This window comes from Boleophthalmus pectinirostris, unplaced genomic scaffold, assembly GCF_026225935.1.
Source record: "Boleophthalmus pectinirostris isolate CB_2022bp ecotype Guang Dong unplaced genomic scaffold, ASM2622593v1 HiC_scaffold_18, whole genome shotgun sequence".
Lineage (NCBI taxonomy): Eukaryota > Metazoa > Chordata > Actinopteri > Gobiiformes > Gobiidae > Boleophthalmus > Boleophthalmus pectinirostris.
The window spans coordinates 33,409,609-33,431,839 of record NW_026571133.1 but is presented as its reverse complement, the minus strand read 5'-3'; the positions used below and the strand labels follow the sequence as shown (position 1 = coordinate 33,431,839).

Here is a 22,231-nt window from a genome sequence, read left to right as displayed (position 1 = left end):
CTCTCCTCTCTCCTCTCTCCCTGCTCCGCTCTTCTCCCTGCTCCTCACTTCTCGTCCGCGAACGAAATGTCCGCACACCCGCTCCCCCGCTCCTCACTTCTCCGCCTTGCCTAACCAACACTGTAGTTAGTTGTTTACAAGTCATGTGCAGCTCACCGGCTGTAAACAAACCTGTTTCTGGCGTAGTGAGGAGGCGGGAGAAGGCGTTTCTACGTAGGGACTGTAGGGGAGGGGGGGTGGTTTCACGCATGCGCAACATTTGAAAAAGGACAAACAGTCGCTGGATTTCTCGTTCCTTGGAAAATCCTCTATACAACCTTTAATATGGGCCCTTTAAATACAGTACTTTACTACTTTTACTTCGTTACATTCCACCACTGTTGAGGAATACGTGAGCTGACCCAAGCACACTGGTCTCTGTGCAATGGCCAGTCTGTTGGATCCACCCGTTTATAGACTGGCACAACTCATTACCCTTCAAAGGCCATCCCATATTTCACCTGTGGCATTAGAGTGGACATTAAAATGACAAAATTACTGCCCGTATTATTCAGGCAGATTATTCGTCACTCCATTATGCACACCCCCATAGCCGTAGAACAGGTGAAATGTGACACTGGAGATTCGCAATGGGGTTGGGTCTATTAAAATATACAGTTCATGGAGGGGGTGTATGGTGAAGTATGGGGTTAGACAAAGGTGTGGAGGTCAACGTTAAATGTCACAGTAGAGTCAAGTGAGTAAGCTGTTTGTTGTGTTTTGTGTTGCTTGTATTCTGGGCTAAGCGTGTCTAAATAAACTTCGAATAAATATACAAGACTTTCAAGACTGCTTTTTGTCATAAAGGAGTATTATGTAACTTTTCTGGTGGAGCGCTCGCCATCTGCTTGTCTGGTCTCAGTGGAATGTTGCACAGCCTGAAATTAAACTTATGAATCTCCGTGGAGACAAGCAGATAACACCAACATAGTATTAGTAGTAGTAGCAGCAGCAGGTCAGATCTGTGAAGAGGCAAGTGCCGTTATGACATGCATGATTTTCAAGGTATGTTTGAGCAATACACTTTTTTGCATTAGAAGTGCACAGGAATGAATGTGGCCCTATAAGATTTTACATGTTCTAAACACAAATTAACCTTTGCAAAACGAAGATGTGCTGTTAAATTTTAAACCTGTTGCCTGTTTTGTTGAACACTGCTATAATTAATCTGGCAAGAACTAGCCCATTTAACAAAAGTTTCTGATGAAGTTTCAAGTTATCATTGATCCTTAAAGGTAACTATTATCAGTTTCTAATATCTTTATTTGAAATGGTGATGTGAATTCAGTTTAATGTTGCCCATTACACTGAATTCCTGATGGATGAGCAGCTCTATATAGTCAGGCTGGTGCCACCTTGTGCCTCCACTCAATTTCATTTCTCTCCAGCGACTAGGTCAGGAATTGGAATAGGCTAGACGATGAGATAGATATAGACAAAGCCATACATTTTGTGTTGGCACCGATTCCCAAGATCAAGGATTTAAAGCCGGAACAAAGAGAATGTTTGGTGAATTTTATCAAGAGTAATGACATTATTGCCCTTCTTCCTATGGGATTTGGGAAAAAATATACATACCGGTTAGCCCTGTTAGCGGCACATTATCAGATCAAGTAAAACTTTATTTATAAAGCACTTTTCATACAGAATGTAACACCAAGTGCTTTACAGTGATTAAAAACAATCCCACATTTCTTTCCGCCCACCCACTTACCCAACTCCCACACATGCCCGATCCCACACAAGGCAAGGCAAGTTTATTTGTATAGCACAACTCGTACACAAAGTAATTCAAAGTGCTTTACAGAATAAGAAATACATTAAAATCATAATAAAAACAAATCAAAACATAAATAATCATGAAGATTAAAATTAAAAAAGAGGGACATAAATTGGAGAGAAGAGTGAAAACCTTTCAGTTATATGCACAGTTAAACAGAAATGTTTTGAGTCTGGATTTAAACAGCGTCACAGAAGAGTCTGTCTCACATGTTCAGGAAGACTGTTCCAGGTTTTAGCTGCATGAACCTGAAACGCTGACTCCCCTTGTTTAGTCCTGACTCTGGGCACCAGCAGGAGGCCGGTCCCTGAGGTCCTCAGAGTGCGAGATGGTTCATTTGACACTAACATGTCACAGATGTACTTTGGTGATCGGCCATGGAGAGACTTGTACACAAGTAGAGCTGCTTTAAAGTCTATTCTCTGAGGCACAGGAAGCCAGTGCAGAGACCTGAGCACAGGACTTATGTGCTCGTACTTCCTAGTTCGAGTAAGGACCCGAGCTGCAGCGTTCTTCTGGATGTTCTGCAGCGTCTCACAGCTCGTTTTGGAGAGACCAGTGAGCAGACCATTACAGTAGTCTAACCTACTGGAGACAAACGCATGGATAAGTTTCTCCAAGTCTGCTTTAGACAGTAAACCTTTGATTTTCGCTATGTTTTTTAGATGGTAAAAGGCTGCAGATGTTATTGACTTGATGTGGCTGTTAAAGTTCAAGTCTGAGTCCATTATTACCCCTAGATTTCTTGCCTGATTTGAAGGTTTTAGAGAGAGAGACTGGAGGTGACTGCTGACACTGTCCCTTTGTTTCTGTGGACCAAACACTATGACTTCAGTCTTGTCAGAGTTTAGCTGGAGAAAGTTGTTTTGCATCCACACACTGATCTGTTGGATGCAGTGACCAAGTGAGTCCACTGGTCCATAGTCTCCTGCTGCCACACAACCAAACAACCCAAACACACACACACGAACATGGTAAAATACACAAAACTACACCTAGTAAACTGTGAGGCTGAGCAGGCAAACCAGCATTACATATCAAATATCAGCGATTGGTTACATTTTTAAAAAGTAAATCCTGATGCTATGAAGTGAAACCGGCTGATAAATCAGGCTAAGGTGTATAGGCCGCAGAATATAAAAATGTTCCATCTAACCCTTCCTTTCTGACCATGTGGACCGTAAATGAACGTAAAAGGTAACTACTATCAGTTTGTAATATCTTTATTTGAAATGGTGATGACACACTGTCTATATGGTGCCCATTAAACTGAATTCCTGATGGATGAGCAGCTCTATAGACCGTAGAATATAAATATGTCCCGTCTAGCCCTTCCTTTCTGACCATGTGGACCGTAAATTACAGCCTCTATGCTAATTGGCCGTCACTCAGGCGTGCCATACTTAATCCTGATTGGCTGATGTGACGCTCTGTGTTCAGAAGGGACATGGAGTATACATTTAATCAAATGACGCAGCATCCTTCATGGGAACAAATAATGTTTGAGCACGCATAGATGAATGAGCAAAATGCATATATGATCCAATGCAAGAACACATCAGGAAATTAAACTTATGTTGTATATCATAGATGTCATTTCAGAATAAAACTACTATTAATAAAACTACTATTATCTATTGCTTTCAGATTGATGAAAAATTTTACAACGTTGCCACATCAATTAACAACTCAAAATAACATATTCTATCTTTTAAATGATGAAAAGTACTCAAAATTGCACCCATAAAAAGTTACCTGAACATGTGGTTTAGATAAAAAACAAAGCTAGCTACCATATGAACATGAAACTAGATCCAAGCCTAGGCACATGTCAGACTGAGTGCTTATAATTATAACTATGAATACTTCAAATGTGTTGCAATTTTGTCATTTCCAGACGTGAAGTGAAGCTACCTCAAGATACAGAGATCTCCCACTTGGCCTGTCACAATAATTACTATATCAACTTCAATATATGAAGTTGGAACAATATATTTTTGAGGTCAGTATTTATTGTGTGTACATTTTCTTTGCTAAATTCTGCTAAATTTGTGATTATTTCTTGGCTATGTGATAAGATTTGAGCCACAGAAGGTCGAATGAATAGCTTCATCATTTGTTGCAGGCTATTTTTTTAAACAATATTGTACGTTTAGAATAGTTTTTTGGGGGGTTTAAATCTTAGTTATTGTGTCAGTAGCATAAATTAGTTTGAATATTATCATTTATTGTGTGTATTTACTTCAGCAACAGGCTCTATTCATGCTTAAATCACAAACCAGGAAGACGTTTGGAAACACACAATGACAACTTCCAGCAGGCTCTGTTCGAGATAGTAAGTCTGACAAAATCTACGAAAAAAGAGAAAGTGTCTCAGTTTTCGTCATGCATATGTCATTGTCGCATTCCGTTAATGTTTAGCTAATCAACATTTACAACCATACCTGTTTTCATCAATTTTCCACTGACACATAACTCACATTGGGTACATGCAATTAGAAGAGATGAGGGCGCCAAATTCAAGATTATTCCAAACAGCACATACGTATGCAGCCTTCATTTTACCGCTGATGACATTTACTGCAATGGGTTTTATCACAGTCGGTCAGCGAGCCCAGTGTCGGTAGCTACACTGGAAGTTTTCGTCACGTGTTTCCAAACGTCTTCCTGGTTTGGGACGTAAGCGTGACTAGAGCCTATATATTGTACTTCAAAATTTGTTATGATTGGCCTGTCCCCCACTGACCCTGATACTGCCCCAGCATTACTGAACGGTGTGTCAAATGCAATGAGAAAATTATCTGGGGCTCCCATAGAATCAAAAATGTAACAGGCAAACAACATAGTAAATGGATTTGGAAAACCAGAACACCTTTGCCTAGACCCCTCCTAACCCAGTGAATTAACAGGCACTTGGATGCTCACCTAAATTTTACATCTAAAGCAGCTGTGCAACCTGGCAAAACATGTTGATGAGTGCACTTGAGTTTACACAAGCAACTCTGCCATTTTATATTTAATTGTAAGTGCAGAGCAATGTGTCCAAACATCAGATATACTCAACATCACCGCATCAGCTGGAACTGTGCGTAAGATTTTGATTTGAAATACCATAAACATGACCTAACTGTGATGACAATACAAGGTAGACAGGTTGACATCAAATATAGTTTTTACTGATAACAATTGTAACGCTGATTTATTCTTCATTGCAAAAAACACTGGACATGATGGCCGAGTTGTTTATGTTATAATTTGGTGTTTAGGTCAATGATCCAATCAAAAAGCAGAAAGAGCCTCGCGAGTTTCTCATTTGGGATGCCAGTTCCAATTTACCTGGCCAGAACCACATGCTTTGAAGAAATTTTATAAAGAAAATCTGGAGCTGTATCCCGTCTCCCTGATTTCAGAGGGCATGACTGACAGGTGGATTAGCCAATCAGAGACACACATGCTGCTTATACATAAAAACTGAGAAACCAACAACATAAAGGAGAAACAGCATGGATTTTTTTTTCAGAATCAACAGTCAAAGCACCAAACTATTAGGCTGGCGCCACTCAGTTTCATTTCTCTCCAGCAACTAGGTCAGGAATCGGAATACACTAGACGGTTCGCCAGAACCCCGGAAGTGTAAGTTCGGGCACCAGCCAAGCAGCGAAGAGCCATACATTCTGTGTTGGCAACGATTCCTGACATCAAGGATTTAAAGCCAGAACAAAGAGAATGTTCGGTGAATTTTATCAAGGGGAAAGACATTATTGCCCTTCTTCCTATGGGACTTGGGAAAAGCTTAATATACCAGATTACATATGTCACACCCCAAATAGCAGCGATTGGCTAAATTTAAAAAAGTACCTGCCTACTGTCGAGCGAACAAATTCTAACGCTGCAAGGTCAGATGGTTACTACAAAGTGAAAAGGGCTTCCAAACTATTACATATCTCAAGCAAAAGAAGTTTTATAGTTTGTTCTGAATGTTACGAGAATTTTGGTGTGGAGATGTTTTCCGTATGTGCTACAAATAAGCATCTGTGGTTGGGTCGTCTCAAGTTTGGACGTTTGGAATTTTTTCACACTCTGTGATCCAGTTCCAGTCCCGTCTGAATTCCAACAGAATGTAGAAGGTCGGTTGGCTGGTCAGGCAAAGTTCCAATGGAGAAATCCTATTAGTTAAAACAGGATTTTCTCTGATCTGAATAGTCACTGCCTAAACGCCAGCACCTCTAGCCTATCATGATTCAGAGGGAATTCTGGAGGTTCTGAACGTTCATATGAGGCCTTAAACTACTGTATGAATGAGAAAGACAAAGTTGTGTCCGTTATATGCAGATTAAGGCACCCTAGGTTCAGTTGTGAATGTGATTGTAGCACCTTTTAAAAAAAAAAAAAAAAAAAAGAGTGCAGGCTACACAGTCAGTACAGTTCCTTTAATCATCGCAACCAACTTTTTAATTAACTACATTGTTTTGCTGTTAGCGTCCTTCGTGCAAACTGTCTGACAATTATCTCCCGGGAAACAACACAAACTTGCACTGCGTTTTATCCCCTCAATAAAACGGCCAATAACTTTTACTTTTACAATGCTGAATGTTTGGAGAGCGAAGACAATAAAAACCCAAGTGAGGAGGCGTACAGGCTAGCAATGAGGAAGAAGTGTCCCATTACAAATAAATAGATGATCCCCGCCTAGCCGCCAGCCACTTCTAGCAATCACTGTCTTGATGAAGTAGCTCTTGAAGTGCTAATAAGAATGTCCATTGAAAGCTGGGAGAGCGGGAGATGGAATAAGCCTTGTAATAAATATGGAGCTCTATGGTATAGGTCTATGAAGCAAGTGTGACTAAGATCATAAATATTCAAATGAAGTATACAGAAAATGCTTATGATGCTTATGGTGAGATTGTGTATGAATGTGGTATGTATGTGAGTGCTGGTCTTGGTGGGAGGGGAGGATGGGGCAGATTGGCAGCCGTGCTTTCATCGATCTACCCCAGGGCAGCTGTGGCCATAGTACAGCTTACAACCATCATGTGTGGAGTGATTATGTCTGAGAGTCCCCAAAAGCACTCTGTAAATCAAATGCATTATTATCAGAGGTGGCCTGTGTAACGTTTTTGGTTGGGGCTCCATCACCTGCTTTAGAGCCCTGCACAACCCGCGGGACCCAATGCAAAACAGTGCGGTGCAGGACACATTTTGAAAGCTCACTGCGGGCGGAGAGGGACTGGACATTGCAGGAGCAGGCGAGATGATAAATCGCAGTCCCGCAAACTAAATATGAGTGTAAAGTCAAATATACAAATGGTTAATGTGTACTTATCATGCATCATTTGTGCCAGATATTTTATTTGGCATTAATAAAAACATTTTAAGCAGCCTAAACTTGCGGGCGTGGTCTAATCTTGCGCACATTTTAGACAATTCCTTTCCGCTTCTCCGTGTTTGATAGAGCTTAAGAAAGCAAACGTCCCCATCCTGCGGGATTTGCGGGAGGGAGCGGGACAAAATATCGCGGGAGATGGACTAAAAATTACAATTATTTGCTGGCATGGGCTGGAGTGGGACTGCACAATGCGGGTGCGGGCGGGAGCAGGACTGAAAATTCTGTCCCGCGCAGACCTCTAACCTGCTTGTTTCTATGGATATGGCATTGCTCTGCCTGGAATGTTCCACAGTATGGCATTAAACAGCTCTACATTACATTTATTCAGTTACAGGTGGTTTAATAGCTCAAAAATACAGAGAAAAACAGGCATTGACTGAGCGGAGTCGTCTCCCCACAGATCTGTTTTGGCCTCCATAAAGGCAGAAAGGTTTAATACCATACTGTGACAGATTCTAAACAAGGTAATAACATTTCCATGGAGAAAAGCATTTGATGAACCCACGAGTCCCATCAGAAAAGTTACAAAATGCACATTTAAAGAAGACCTGACAACAGATGTCAGCAGCAGCAGTGGATTTTTTTTTCATTTGTACCAAAATGCCTACACAACGCTGCTGGATCCTTCGTGTATCACAGATTAAGGAAATAAAATTAGAGAATGACGTAAGTACAGAACAGTGGGCGTGTACCGCTGGGGGTGAAAATGAGACTTGATTGGCAATATGGCATCTTGAAAATATACAAACACGCATGAAAGATTGTTCAAACATCCACGAATCACTAAAAATTCAGCAAGAGGTGAGTAAATGGTGAGGGGAAACAAATATAACATGACTGGAGCTCTGAAAAGTACATTTTGCCTAACAGGTTAGCTTTAAGAGATGTATTTTTTTTCTGGTACGTACTTCTAATCTATAACACATGTAGAATGTTTTTTAACACTTTGTTAATTTTTATTTTAAGTTACAATAGTGATCTGGTTCAAACTGCAGTAGGGTAGGTAGGTGAAGAGAGGATTTTTTTTTTGTTTTTTTTGTTTTTTGAGCAATGGCACCTCAAATGCAAGGCAAGAAAGGTAATGCAATGAACCCCTCAAAAGTTGATGAGAGTTAATGATCGGGGAATATGGTTAAAATCTAATTATAATAGGTCTGCTTTAAACAAGTCCAAACCTTGACAGTCCATATGTGACGTAGGAGGTTCAGCTGTGATGCATATAACATACACTGATTTAATTTAGCACGGCTCCTGGTTCGTTGATCAACCAGCACGCCAATAGATAAGTTAATTCAATCCAGACGTCAGCATACATCTTAATAAGCAATGCAAATGAACTAACTAAGGTAACTTAATTAGGCAGGAGCTCACTGACGCAATCAAGTGGTCTTACTGGGTTGATATGTTGCAGGACACATCCTTAACACCGCAAAGATTTTCGTTTGACTGAAATTGTAAAAACTTAATTACGAATCTAAAATATTTGATAAAATGTCTAGTGTGTACTATAAACATCTACAACCTAAAATATGCTAAATAGACTTGCTAATATAGACAACAGATATGAAAATGTGTAGAAGGGTCCTTGAGCACTACACTGTTGCCCTGTGGCATTTCTGTTCTGCAACTCTGTGGCAATGGTTGAAGGATACGTAACAAGCAGAAAAAGAAAAGAAAAGAAAGAAAGAAAAAAAAAGAACTTACTTTCTATGCATTTTGAAAAGGCATCCAAGGTTCAGTTAAGTTAACCTTGATGAGTACATGAATGACAGTAATGACAGTAAGGGGTATGTGTAAATCGCACTGTGGAATTATGTAATTGTTGTCATAATACTTAAAGTTCAAACTTGATGTAGACATTAATTTAAAAAAACCGTTTTCAGAAACAATTGGCTGCGGTTACATGTACACAGGCTCAGACTGGCAATCTGTACAATCGGGCTAATGCCCAGTGGGCCGGTCCACATTTGGGCCGGTGTGGGCCGGTCGCCCATCCTCAGTCTTCAATTTCAACTAAAACAGTCAAAATATGTATTTTTTTCTTTAATAAAAAAGTTGGTTATTGGACGTTTGTGCATGTTCAGCAGACAATGGCAGATGAGTCGCGGCTCTTCCTGCATCAGTTGGTGCGCACATGTGTTGCCAGACAAATAATCCGTCTATTTTATACTGTGAGTCTATGGTCCACTGGCAAATATACTGGGAGTAATATTTGCAAAGGTGCATCTTACACACCCCTCCCCTCGAGAGCCCCTCACGGCTTCTACACACTCTGTTCACAAGGTGTGTTTGCCACCGCATGTGGTACAAGACACGCGGTCAGAAGTGGCAGCTGAGGAACTTTAGCTCATTGTGCTAAGCCTTTGGTCTCCAATGTGGGTGATCCGGATTCAAGACTTTGATATGTTGCTTTCATTTTTATATTGTTCTTTTTTCCGTTTTGTATGTAAACAATATAATTTATTAAAACTTAGTGTTTTTATTAGTTAATGTGATTTTTGTTTGTTTGTAAAGAAAAGCTTAGAATGCACAATTCTAAGCCTTTGCCCCTACCCAGCCCATGACGGTGCACTACGTGCTGTGCATAGTGTACATAATATGGAGCTATGGGACTGAATGGTGGGCCGGTCCAGAAGAAAAATGCTAGGGACAAATTTTGTTCCTGGTCCGACTCTGCATGCACACTCTAAATCTGATTATTATCTGATTTTTTGAGTTATAACATTATTAATATGACATCTGACATCTCTATGGTTGTCTCTCTGATTACTCACATTAGATTGTGTGGTTTACATGTCATTTAAATAATGCTAAATGTCCAGAAACTAGATCATAATAAGATTTTGGTGAGCAAGTGACCTGATGTATTAGTCCTATGCATTATGGGCACCTTTACCATCTACAGATTGCATTTATAATTTCATACAGAATAATGTAATTTTCAATTTTACAATACTGTTTCTGTATCTATTTTAGTCATGTTTAATTAAATCATCATGTACAAAAACCCTACTGCATATTTCTTATCAGATTTGACAAAAATTTTACTTTGGTGAGAATTACTGAGCTCTTCCTTAAAGTTCTGAGCTCTATGGCACATGTGTGTAAAACCTCTTCAGGCATTCCTCATGTGTGTTGAACCAGTGACATGCCATCGTCATGCAGCTCATGTGTGCCCTGTCTGCGCCTGCCAACAGTCTGCTTCACCTTCAACATACGACCACATCTGTATGCTACAGGAGAAGATAGATGCACATAACTGCGTCAATATTAACTCATATTAAACAGGCCAGGAAACAAGCTGCAGGAGATTCTGCCTATACGATTTGACACGCTTTAATTATGAATTGACCCAGGAGTGCGCTAACATATGGTGCATGGTGTATCTGAGTAAACGCATGGAGCAAGAGTGACATCTGGTGGCTGTGAGTGAAACTGCAAGTAAAGGGTCTCATAAAGGGATGACAAATCTAACAAATTAGAAATCTTAGAATTACCTTATTAACATCTTTCTTATGCAGGATTAATATGCTGCTTAAATCTGGTAGCTGTTTGAGTATAAAGGTAAAACAAAAAACATGTAATTAAGTAATTTCTTCACCTCCTATGAATTTAATATAAGCTGTATGAACATTAATGTGTCTTCTGACTGATATGGAGAGCATATGCTATTAATAAATCAGTAATTTATTCAAATGATTTTCAGTGCACTCTGTTTGAGAACACTGTTAATAGTTCATTGTGACAGAAGCATATATTATGCATTACTCATATTACATTAGGACAGTACGGAGCATTAATAGTGCAAAATGAATCAATATAAACTCACTGACACACAATATATAATGGATTTATTTTTTTTTTTAATCTAATCTTATTTTAAATCAGTGTTTAGTGTATTATTTAAAAAAAACAACAACACTAATTTACTTACTAAGAAGTAGAAACACTATAAATACTATATCCTATCAAACCTTTTTTTTTTTTTTTTATTAAAACTGGTGCATTGACTAGTTAAGAATACACAGACAGGTGCTGTAGTTAAAGGGCCTGAAGTACACACTTTCTGATCTATGCCATAATATTGTTTCTTCATCAGAGCATACCTGGAGTTGTATTTTATTTCATTCACACACGTTTAACACACAAATCCTAAATATTTAGGCTGAGAGGTGCTCTGTTGTGTTTTTATTCCATACTCCATACTCCTTCAGTAGAATCATTTGGATAATTCAAGCCCAATAACTGCCAATCTGTTAATTGTTAACTACCGCTTTATGACATCACAAGGTGGCTTTATCCAAGCTCATCCAAGCTGTGAAACATATTCAACCAAATAAACTTTTGTGCCATTGACAAATAGATTTTCTCCTTTTGCCATGCATTCTACCTGGACGACTGAGGGATTTTTAAACACATCACAAAGTGGAACAGAGCATTTTGAGCTTTGCAGATGTAAACAGACTGATAGGATTACTCAAATATGTGTGAACAAAACAAAACACAAGTCTGGGTATGTTTTGATGAGGTAAAAACTTTCTAGCGTGCCTAAAAGATCAGCCAGTTTGTGTATTATAGGACCTTTGAGCACTGACATGCACTGACATATGTCTGTGGTTTTAAAGAGCTTTTCTAGGCATCCTTGTGTGCTACCCCGTTTACCTACAAGCCATTTAAAAGCCTGATATCCTAATAGCTTGAATACTTCATCTGTTCATGTCCCACTTTTATTTATAGATCAGTAGTTGGATGAGCACATTTTTACATACTTCGGCTGTGCACTTACTTTAACTGCAGTAGTGGTAGCAAGAAGTAGTTCGGAGCTTACTTTTAGCTTCAGTTTTCATCTACTTCAGTCCTTATTTATTTTGAGGACTTGGGGACTTGGGAAGATTTACATGAATAGCAATTTAAAGGTGTCCTATGTAACTTTTCTGGTCCATGGTTGTTGCTTTGCCTGTGATGTTCCACAGCATAGCATTAAACATAGCCATCTTGCCTTTTATTATTAGTAAGAAGTACATTTTGAAACAGGCAATTTTTCTGTAAGTAGGCTCGTAACTTGATCTGGTGGCATGCTTGTGTTTGAGTTATACTAGTTATAGCTGAGTTATAGTTAATATTATAACTGTAGATCCTAGGTAAAATAATATAACATAAAACTTCAATTTTACAAACAAATGAATCAATTGTGTTTTGTTTTTTTTTTTGTTTGTTTGTTTTTTCCTCCTACCAGTTCTTTTATGTATATTTTTGCAACTCAAACTATAAATGTGTTAAAAATAAACTCCTCCGCCTTTTCTGCAGGTCTCAAACTATAATAAAAATACTTTTCAGTCCTGTTCAAAAATGTAGTGGAGCAGGAAGCACAGATACTTGTTCTCAAATGTAGGGAAGTAAAAGTAAAAAGTATACTCTTATAAAAAACTATCCAAATCTACTTCACTATTTTTACTTTCTTTTACTTTGTTACATTCTACCCCTAATGTTAAAGTACTTGAAGTATTTTGTACTCACAACTGCCGTGGGCGCCGCTGCCACCACACAGTAGAGGATGAGTGGAGGGATGAAGCTCGCCTCCTCTCTGCCTGGATAGGGCTTCATCAGTTCTGCATCATTACAAAAGAAGCCCTGAACATGTACGCTGAAGAGGTCCGTGCACTCCAAGTAGTACGCCAGCAAAACCGTCCCGGACATGATCACCAGCTGAAAGAAAAACATCATTCAAAACACAAAGTCAAGTCAGTTCGCTACTAGTATCTTCTAATGCTATAAGACCCTGAGTCAAGCGTAGTCTTCTATCTTAACGCGCAAAACTGCATCTTAAATCTGTCTATGGGTTCTGTATTTGTCGCTCTCTCCCTCCTCCCTAGCGCACAGCTTTTGTCTCTGGCCTCCTTTCTCGTCAGAGCTTGCTGCAGGCGGTGAAGCTGCTTTTGTATGGTATATGGGTATTTTAGTCACTGATAATGAATGGGGAACACTAAACATCACAACGCCATCCTGGTTAATGTGATTTTGCAGTCCTTGAGTCATTCGGCAGAGCGCGTGCCAGTGGGGCTGCTGGCTCAGGCTGACTGCTGAGAAGAGAGTCTGCTTAAGTATAAGAGGATGCTGATGACGTGGGTTGTTGAATGGAGAGTAAATTGTGTTTTATGCAGGTGCTGCGTTTACTGAGTGTAGGAAATGAAGGTTAAATAAGGTATTGTAAGATAAAGGTATTGCCATTGGACTGTATTCATACCATACTCCATACAACTATACAACAACTCGCCCTAATGTACTAGAACTAGATAATCCTATGTCATGTCAATCACTATTTCATTTTTGCACAGTTTCTTCTTCCGCACCTCTTGCATACAGCAGAGATATTTTTTGTATTACTATATTTTATATTTACTTGTACATATCCATCTATTTTCTTCCACTTTATCCAGGGCTGGGTCATGGAGGCAGCAGTCTGAGCAGGGAGACCCAGACTTCCCTCCCCTACTTGTACATACTTGTACTTGTACATATAAATTTGTATAATAATGCTTTACTTGACACCAGTCTCTTGCTATTTTTGCTACTTATTTTGAATTTAGTATGACCATATCTATTGTTGCTCTTTCTTGTTGTATTATATTGTGATGTGTGAGCTACTGTGCCCAAATAATTTCCCTTGTGAATCAATAAAGTTTGGCTAAAACTCAGGCTAAGATACTGTGATGTTGTGGACAGGTCATAAAATATGTGGCTGACTGTAACTGGAATAACTTGAAAAAATGACAAATTTACTTTGATAAACTCACATGTAGAGAGCTACAGTCTAATTCAGGGGTCTCCAACCTGTAGCTCTCCACCCCCTTCCAAGTAGCTTGCCAAGGGATTTTTGAATTACACGTATTGTCGTGAATAACTCAACTTGGATTAAATGCCTATTATTGTTGTAAATCATTTTGGTGCCTGACTTTGTGCACTCATAAATAAATAATGGTTTATGTTTATGTTTTATCTAACTGTACCCCATCAAGTTTTACCATGCCTCTTGTGTGTACTTTATTTCTTGCAACCACTACAATTAGTAGCTCTCTGGAATTTTCATTTTGTAAAGGTAGCTCACCTGAGGAAAAAGGCTGATGACCCCTGGTCTAATGAATAAACAATATAATTAACTAAATACTAGATACTACTCGGGTGTGAGTTAATGGATTCAAACAAGCTTTTAATGGAACAATTTACCTGAGCAATTTTGTGCATCAAAAAATAAACATAAAAAAAAATAAATAAATAAAGTGAATTTAAAGAACCAGACATTAGTATGGACATTGTCCATCACATAATATAAAATGTTTTTATTGGTGTTTTTATTAGGTTTATTAGAAGTTTTGAAAAACACTGGTTGTAGAGAATCATCTTGGTACAGCTAACTCCCAAATATTATATTGCTGGACATATCACACTAAAACTCATATTAGATAGCATGAGTTGTGTCGTGTTTGTTCTATTTTATACTTGTACAGCAACTTAGTGGTAACTGAAATAATTTGGCAATCAAATCATTTTTGCACATAGATTCCAAAACATGCCATGTGCAGAGAGAAGATGACTCACAATGTGTAAAACTGAAATGTGTAATACTATGTTTTTGATGAAAGATCTGTTGTAAGTGTACACACATTCAGGACAGCCTCAAGCAGCATGGTTACGTATTTGTTTTATTGCAACACACACTTTTTTCATGTCTATTTTAAATCTTTATAGAATAATTTATCTTAATCCTGATTTTGATTGCATGTTCTTATTCTCTTGTTCTTGAACTTTGCATGGGATAAATAATGGTTAATGGTTATCTTTAATTTGAAACATATCTATGCCAGATGCCCTTCCTCAATAATTAGTTGGTTCATGTGTGGTATTTTCTAAGGTAGAATGTAGAACTGATTTATTAGGATGGTCCTCAAATTCATCTAATTATCTCGGTTTCGTTCCTATGTTTGTACTACAATGATTTTCTCTCTGTCTCTCTATCTCTCTCTCTCTCTTTCTCTCCCTCTCTCTCTCTCAAGCAGTACCTTTTTCATTCACAAGATGTCACTGTGTCACTGCCTTACATTGGAGAGCCTCACATAGCTGCTCTGAGGAAGCTTGAATAAAGACAAAATGTGATGTAATTATTGGCTTTAATTAACTTTGTGTGTTCTGCCATGTGAAAAGCAGGGCTGCTAAAATGACTGTCACGCTTTGTCCCAATAATTAACATGATCTAAGACATAATAAACTAATGGACAAATGAGTTGGGTTGTAGTTTTAATTGGGACTTGTACTTTGAGCTCAATGAAGAAGCTGGACACGGTCCAGCAACTCAGCGAGGCCTCGAAATTATAATGAGAAAGTAACCCTTAAATATTATTTTTCCACGGTGGTTGATCTAGTTGCTAATAGCTATTTTTAGATACAAAGAGACAATGTAAATCCTAAAATCTACATTGTAATCAGGTCATGTACTCGGGTTTATAATTCAAACTAGGTACCAAATAACAATGGTGATAGTTGGTATAAAACACACCAACAGATGGTGCAAGTACTGCATCTGCTGGGAAACTGAAATGTGAAAGGGTTTGTGTGAAACTAAAACAAAACAGTCAAAATGTAATGGTGATTTGAACATTGACAAGATCTGAGCAATGCTGGTGAGAATGTATGAATTTTAAAAACACAAAGGAGTCATAATAACAACATAAAAACAAAGTAAAAAGCAATTCCAGGTATGGTTTGATAAAGCTTCACAACAATGTAAGGTGTTAACAATAGAGCACAGTCATGGGTAAGATATTATGACTCCGCATTCTACAAAAAAATGCAATTAAAGTAGACTGTAGGGCTGTAGCGACTTACATTCATTAATTTACTACAGGGGAGGGTAGCACGGCATTAATCAAAAACTACAACACAAAGTGCAAATGTCAAAAGGGAAATTAAAGTTAAGATTCATAAGGCTTCTCCTTTCTGAAGATTTTTTAATCCCAATAAATAATAACTGTAAGACTTAACTTTTTTTTTTTTTTTTTAATCAACTAAGATACCATAAATTAATCTAAACAGAAAAGCACATACTGTATTTTTCGGACTATAAGTCACACTTTTTTCATGGTTTGTGTGGTCCTGAGACCTTATACTCTGGTGCAACTTATATATTAAAATTTTCACACTTACAGCCAAGAGAGGGCGCTCTAGGCTTGTGTGTCAGTATCTGTTACTACTATTACTCCTGTACCACTGTCACTTCGCACACTACTGCGCATGTTTTCTGCAGAAAAATCTGCTGTCCTGCAAGTAATGAAATATTCAGCTGAAAACAGTAATTGAGCAGCAGAAAGAAAGTTGGGAGTGAGCAAAAAACTTGTAAGGCACTGGCAGAAAGCGGGGATGGAGAACATAGCTTTACGGCAACCGGGCAGGTGCGCCATGTAACTTTCCTGGAAGTCATTGAACGGATCGACAAAGATTGGACTTCAGTGACAACCAAAACCATCCTGTTGGGATTCAGAAAGATGCTGAGTCTGACGACAGCTACGCAGAAGAGGAAGTGGTGCTCTGTTTACCTCCGGAGGTCACAGAGTTGCATAGAAGTGACACCGAGGATGAAGAACTCAATGGATTTAGTGATTTGGAGTGAGATGGAGAGTTTGGTAAACTTGTTCTTTTCTGTTGTTTATGCTATACTTATCTGAAGAACTGTTCATATGTGATGTTGAAAGCCTGTTGTTCTCAATTCTATTGTTATTATAACTAGCCTTTCAAGAGGAAAATGTTAGTTCCTGGTTGAGTTTTCAAAATAAATTTCCCAAAAAAAGTGCGACTTACAGTCCAGTGCAACTTGTTTGTTGTTGTTTTTTCTTCTTCATTACGCATTTTTTGGCTAGTGCGACTTATACTCCGGAGTGACTTACAGTCTGAAAAATGCAGTAACCATCTCTACATACTGTCAATTCCTCACGATGCAGAATTTAATGTAACAATAACTGTCCCATACTTCTTTATAGACTAATTAAAGTGACAGAATGCAACTTTCTGATGGTGAAAAGACAACTGCATGATTCCATGGAAATAGAAAGTTAAAACCATATTTTGGGCTGTTTGCCATACAGATAAGTTTAATGAATGAGACCTGGATGATACTGTGAAAATGGTATAGCCAAAGGAACAACATTTCCATCAAAAGAAAGAGGACCTCCTAAAGACCAAAGTCAGGTTTGTGGATATACAAGCCCCGCTCACAGTATACAGTACAGGTTCATTTCTGTCCTGTGAATGTGTCTTTTTTAGAATCAATACTTGCTCAAATAAGTATCTTGTATATTATTATACTATATGTATCAATACTAGTTTTAGTATTGATTAGTATCTGATTCCAATATACGGAATGTCACACAAGATTTCACAGCAAAACAAAACAAAAAATCTATCTATACGTACAGATAAACTTACTGTGAACCTATGCACTGTTCACACACAATAACTGTACTTGCAATCCAACACAATACTATACTATTATATCAACTCTCAATGTCCACAGCAGTGCATACGCTGCCTCCAACAGCCTAACCTGTCACTCATAGTTGTTGAGAATAGTTTTCAGCACCACCCTGTATAGCAGAAAACATGGAGGAACAATATGGCTGACGCACTAATGGAGAGAGAAGGTATTGGAGTTGCAGAAGGAGGGCTGCTGGCACGCCCAGACCTCACAGATGGCTCTAGGTGTGTGCATCTGTGTATGTGTGCTAGGTTATGATAGTTCCCATGCCAACTCAATGAATAACACACACTGCTTTAGCTGATTAATATTTTATACAATTCCCAACTATTTTTGCAGTATCATGGTGGGGTGAGTATTTTTAGCATTGCAGCGAGGAGACCAGACAGAACAAAGTTTATAAAGGAACCAGCCAGTGTTTGATAAAAGTTCAGAAAAGTTGGATATTGCTTTACTTCTTAAATCTGAAATACAGGGTCTTAATTTTGTAAACACAGTTGGTCCCAATTTGTCCCAATATGAAATTTCGCTATTGTACTTTACCCATTCATTCCCACAACAAAACAAGTTCCCACAACAAAACAAAGCATACCCAGATACTAACTGCCATGGAAACTACATCAAAACTAAAAACTATATACTGTTCTTCTGTGCAATTGTAGTCCATACTAGGTAGATATGCAGCTTTGTGTTGAAAAACAGATGTAAACTGTTTGCTGCCTCTAGTGGTCACTGGAATTTCAAGTACTTGGTGACATCACACAGAACTGCCCTGACCAGGTCTTTCTGATCACAAACACAGGACTCCAGGGGCGGAGTTTAAAGTGTGGACAGCCTGTTAGACCAATCACACTGTTCCTTATACACCCAGACCCCGCCCCTCCTTACTCTCTTCTTTAGTGCTCCAGGTGCTGCCCAGTTTAGCAGCTCTCTTTAAAATGCGTTTTTGGGTGAAGTTTAGGTCTTTATGCTGCATTCTATTACGCCCAGGACTTGGGAAAACTGACCTCCTCCTCGAGAAACTGCAATGGAACTGCCAATCAAATTGGGGTTAAACTCAGGCTAGTTCAGTGCAGACCGAATGGATGGTTGGATTTATGTCACAGCAAAAATTGCAACACACATTAAACGAAGAGAACTGGGATTTCGGTATTTTGATAAGTTAAGTTGTATATGTGTAGAGAAAGTGTCTTCTAAAAACTTTGTAGTGACATTTAAACTTTCTTTCACGTCATTTGACAGTAGACATTAGTTTTTTTCTGAACTTGTAATAGTCAAACTTCCATAATTGAGTCAGCGACAGCGAGTGATACTTGACGTTACATTTAACTTTCTTGGGCATCCATCTTTTTCCCAACTGTTGCAATGAAATGCATTTACAGTGATGTCGGGAGAACTGACTCAGCTTTATTGACTACTGACATTCAATAGAAATTGGCATTAGTTCCATGATGTTAATACTGAAAAGACATAATTTGGATATTTTGAAATGGTCTGTTTTAGACAGTATAGATTTATTTCAGAACTTGAATAAAATCACATGGTAATGTATAGATTTTTTAAAAACTACAGTTGTTTTGTCATGAAAATTCTACAGTCTAAATAAAACTTAAAGATAAATACAATTGTGGTATCAAACTCAGTATCAAGCCTTTTCCTTAGTACCTTAGTAAGTCAAGTTTAAAATGTAAGAATCATGTCAACACTAATCCCACAGTGTATGTATCAGTCAAGTTCTCCACATGAGCACACGAAAGAGCTGCTTTTCCCTTCCATCTTGCTGCCAAAACCGCTGTATATCCTGCTGGCTAATTGGATAAAACAGAATTCTCGTGTCTTAAAATATGTTAAGTCCTGTGCTTTTGAAACGCTGAGTAATCCTCACCCTATCACTGAATGTCATGTTTAAAGGAAAATGCTAAATAAAAAGTCTTCTCACAAACTCCCACTCTCAAATGTTCATGAATGTGGATATCTTAAAGCGGGCCTATTATGCAAAATCAACTTTTTAGAGCTTTAAATCATGTTATACTTTTTCCTCTTCACATTTCACGTCTCGAAGTTGTATTTAGTGTGAGTCATGCATGTTTGAGTAATCTTTATTCTCCTGTATTCAAGAAGTCATTGCTCCAGATCAGCCCAATTTTCCCACTGCTCTGTGCTTACTTCGTTCTACCATTTTATGTTCTTAATCGGTGATAAGAGTAGGACTGAATAAAATGTCTGAATAAAAACTGGATAACATGACTACACAGCTCTTCCTGCGATGACGTTAACAGAGAAGTCAGCTCCCATTGGGCACTGCAGTTTTCTAACGCTGACTTGTTTCTTTTATTAAGTAATTTCAGACCACGCAGTTCATCGAATACATTTTTGATTTACATTGTAGGAGCTTGATTGTTGTCCTCATAAGGAACGTTAAGTCCCCATGATTTGAATGTGTGTACAGATTTTGTCCCCACAGTGCCATAAACCTCTGCCCTACATTACTCCAGCTACACTAAACTAGGACTAAACCTCCACAGCTATTGCCATTGTGCATTTGGTCGTGGTTGTCCATCCTCCCCCTCACTGTTTTCTGTGGCCACTTTTTCATTAACTTCTCCCTCTTGAAATGATAGGAGTGGGATGGATCAATCAGGCTGCCCTTGAGCAAGTTCAGGGCCATTTCATCTCTGCTATAACCTGTTTTTATTGGAAATATCTATTAAGCCAGAGCACTATTTTCTCTATCACTCAGCCCAGCGCGGTCCAAAGACATTACTCACAGAAAACCGTAAACAAGCGGCGAATGGCAAGCAATCAAGCCATCGCAAATGACCAAACTAGGACACCGGAGAGGCAATTTCAACTCACCCAGCTGATTCTACCGCCCATCTTCTCCTACACAATCCTAAATCTATTGCAGACGTCTATGGAGTTTGATCCTGAAATTAACAGTTTGTGAAAATGAATGTGAGGTGTAATGTTGAAAAAACTGTAGAATGTTTAGGGTTGGCCATTACTCTTGTACTAAAAGTGTGCTTTGTTGTTATGGATGGTCGAAAACTTTTTTTAACTTTTTGTCTTCAAAATAAAACATTGCTAGGATAAGGTCTTAAAAAGTATAACCATTAATAGTTTGTGCTATTGACAAGTGACTTAATGATCAACCAACCCAGAGTTTAGAGCTGATTCTTCTTGGACCAAGTTCTGCCATTGTGTCCTTAGGCAAGAAATTGCACTCACCTTGCCTTATATGAATGTGGTGTGTGCGTCTAGTCCGTCAGTCTATCCCAGGGCAGCTATGGCTATAGAAATAGCTTACCACCTATTCGTCATTCTAATAGGTTAAGTTGGCAGTTCAGCTAGTGCCTGTACTGCCAATGTGTCCTTGGGCAAAACGATTCACTTGTCTTTTCCAAAGTGAAAGAGCTACAACACTACTTTTAGGTCATGGGAGCATCTATTCATATCAGAAGATGCTTTTGGCCTCAATTACCGGCTTTTTATTTACGGCCTCAGGTATTTCTCAATGAAAGCCCCACACACACAACACAACCACCTTCTCAAGCACACCCCGTTTACATAAATAATCACAGCTAATTATCTTAAATGATCCAATCACCATATGCACCTCAATTCCCCAATAACTTTTACACAGAAGTTAATAAAGTCACACACACTACAAAGCAAGCAGAGCATGTCCCAGATTCCGGCAGCTCCCATGGAGGTTCAGCAAATGTGGAAAAACACAATATAATCCAAAGTGATGTAATCCACAATGTTAGCTTTGTGGCACATGTCCAGTCTCCATTTAAATACCCATGGAGCCCAAACAATAGTTTATACAAGTTCATAAACAACAGTACAATAATATCAAGGAGCATGCTTACACAAAAATAGTGGCAACAGGTTTCACTCCTGCTAAGTGAACGTAGCCTCTGTGAGAACCTATGTGGTCTTTACAAAGACACTTCACTAAACCCCTACGCTAACACACTACGTTACTCTTGTACGTGTTGCCATTTTTCACCTGTATTATATTTTGAGAACTCCATCCTCTGGCTTTTCCCGTCACTTTCATATGAGCGGGTTCTTGTCACATTTGTGCAGCTGGACAAGTGTGTCTCATTCTGTCTACGGCATAAGTTAATGCTCCATTATGGCCAATGTGCCTGGAGCAGCTCTGTGGTGTGAAGGACAGTCTGACAACACGCCTGTCATGGAAGGCCCATACACAGTCACTGCAGCGGGCTTTATCTGTCTCCACTGGCGGCTGCAGTTGAGCTCTTTAGCAAGCTATTTCAGTCCAGCCATTCACCACGGTTATGATTTAACATACTGCCATATTTCACTGTGGCCTTGCAAGAAGTGAAACACATAATGTTCTTTTATAGTATAAAATAATGCTATAGTACAGTTATTGGTAGGGAGGCTCTGATATGGATAGTTTGTGCCAATATTTATATGGGAAAAGGGCCACAAATTTAATCAATAGTAAATTCACAAATTAACACAATGG

General features: G+C 38.7%; 1 protein-coding gene across 1 annotated transcript in view; it reads right to left on the bottom strand.

The window, feature by feature from the left end:
- The window catches only part of plppr1 (phospholipid phosphatase related 1), a 73,478-nt gene that overhangs the window by 36,220 nt on the left and 15,027 nt on the right, over positions 1–22,231 (bottom strand). The window contains 1 exon segment of the mRNA XM_020931622.2: positions 12,723–12,911. Coding sequence (XP_020787281.1) covers positions 12,723–12,911 — 189 coding nt within the window.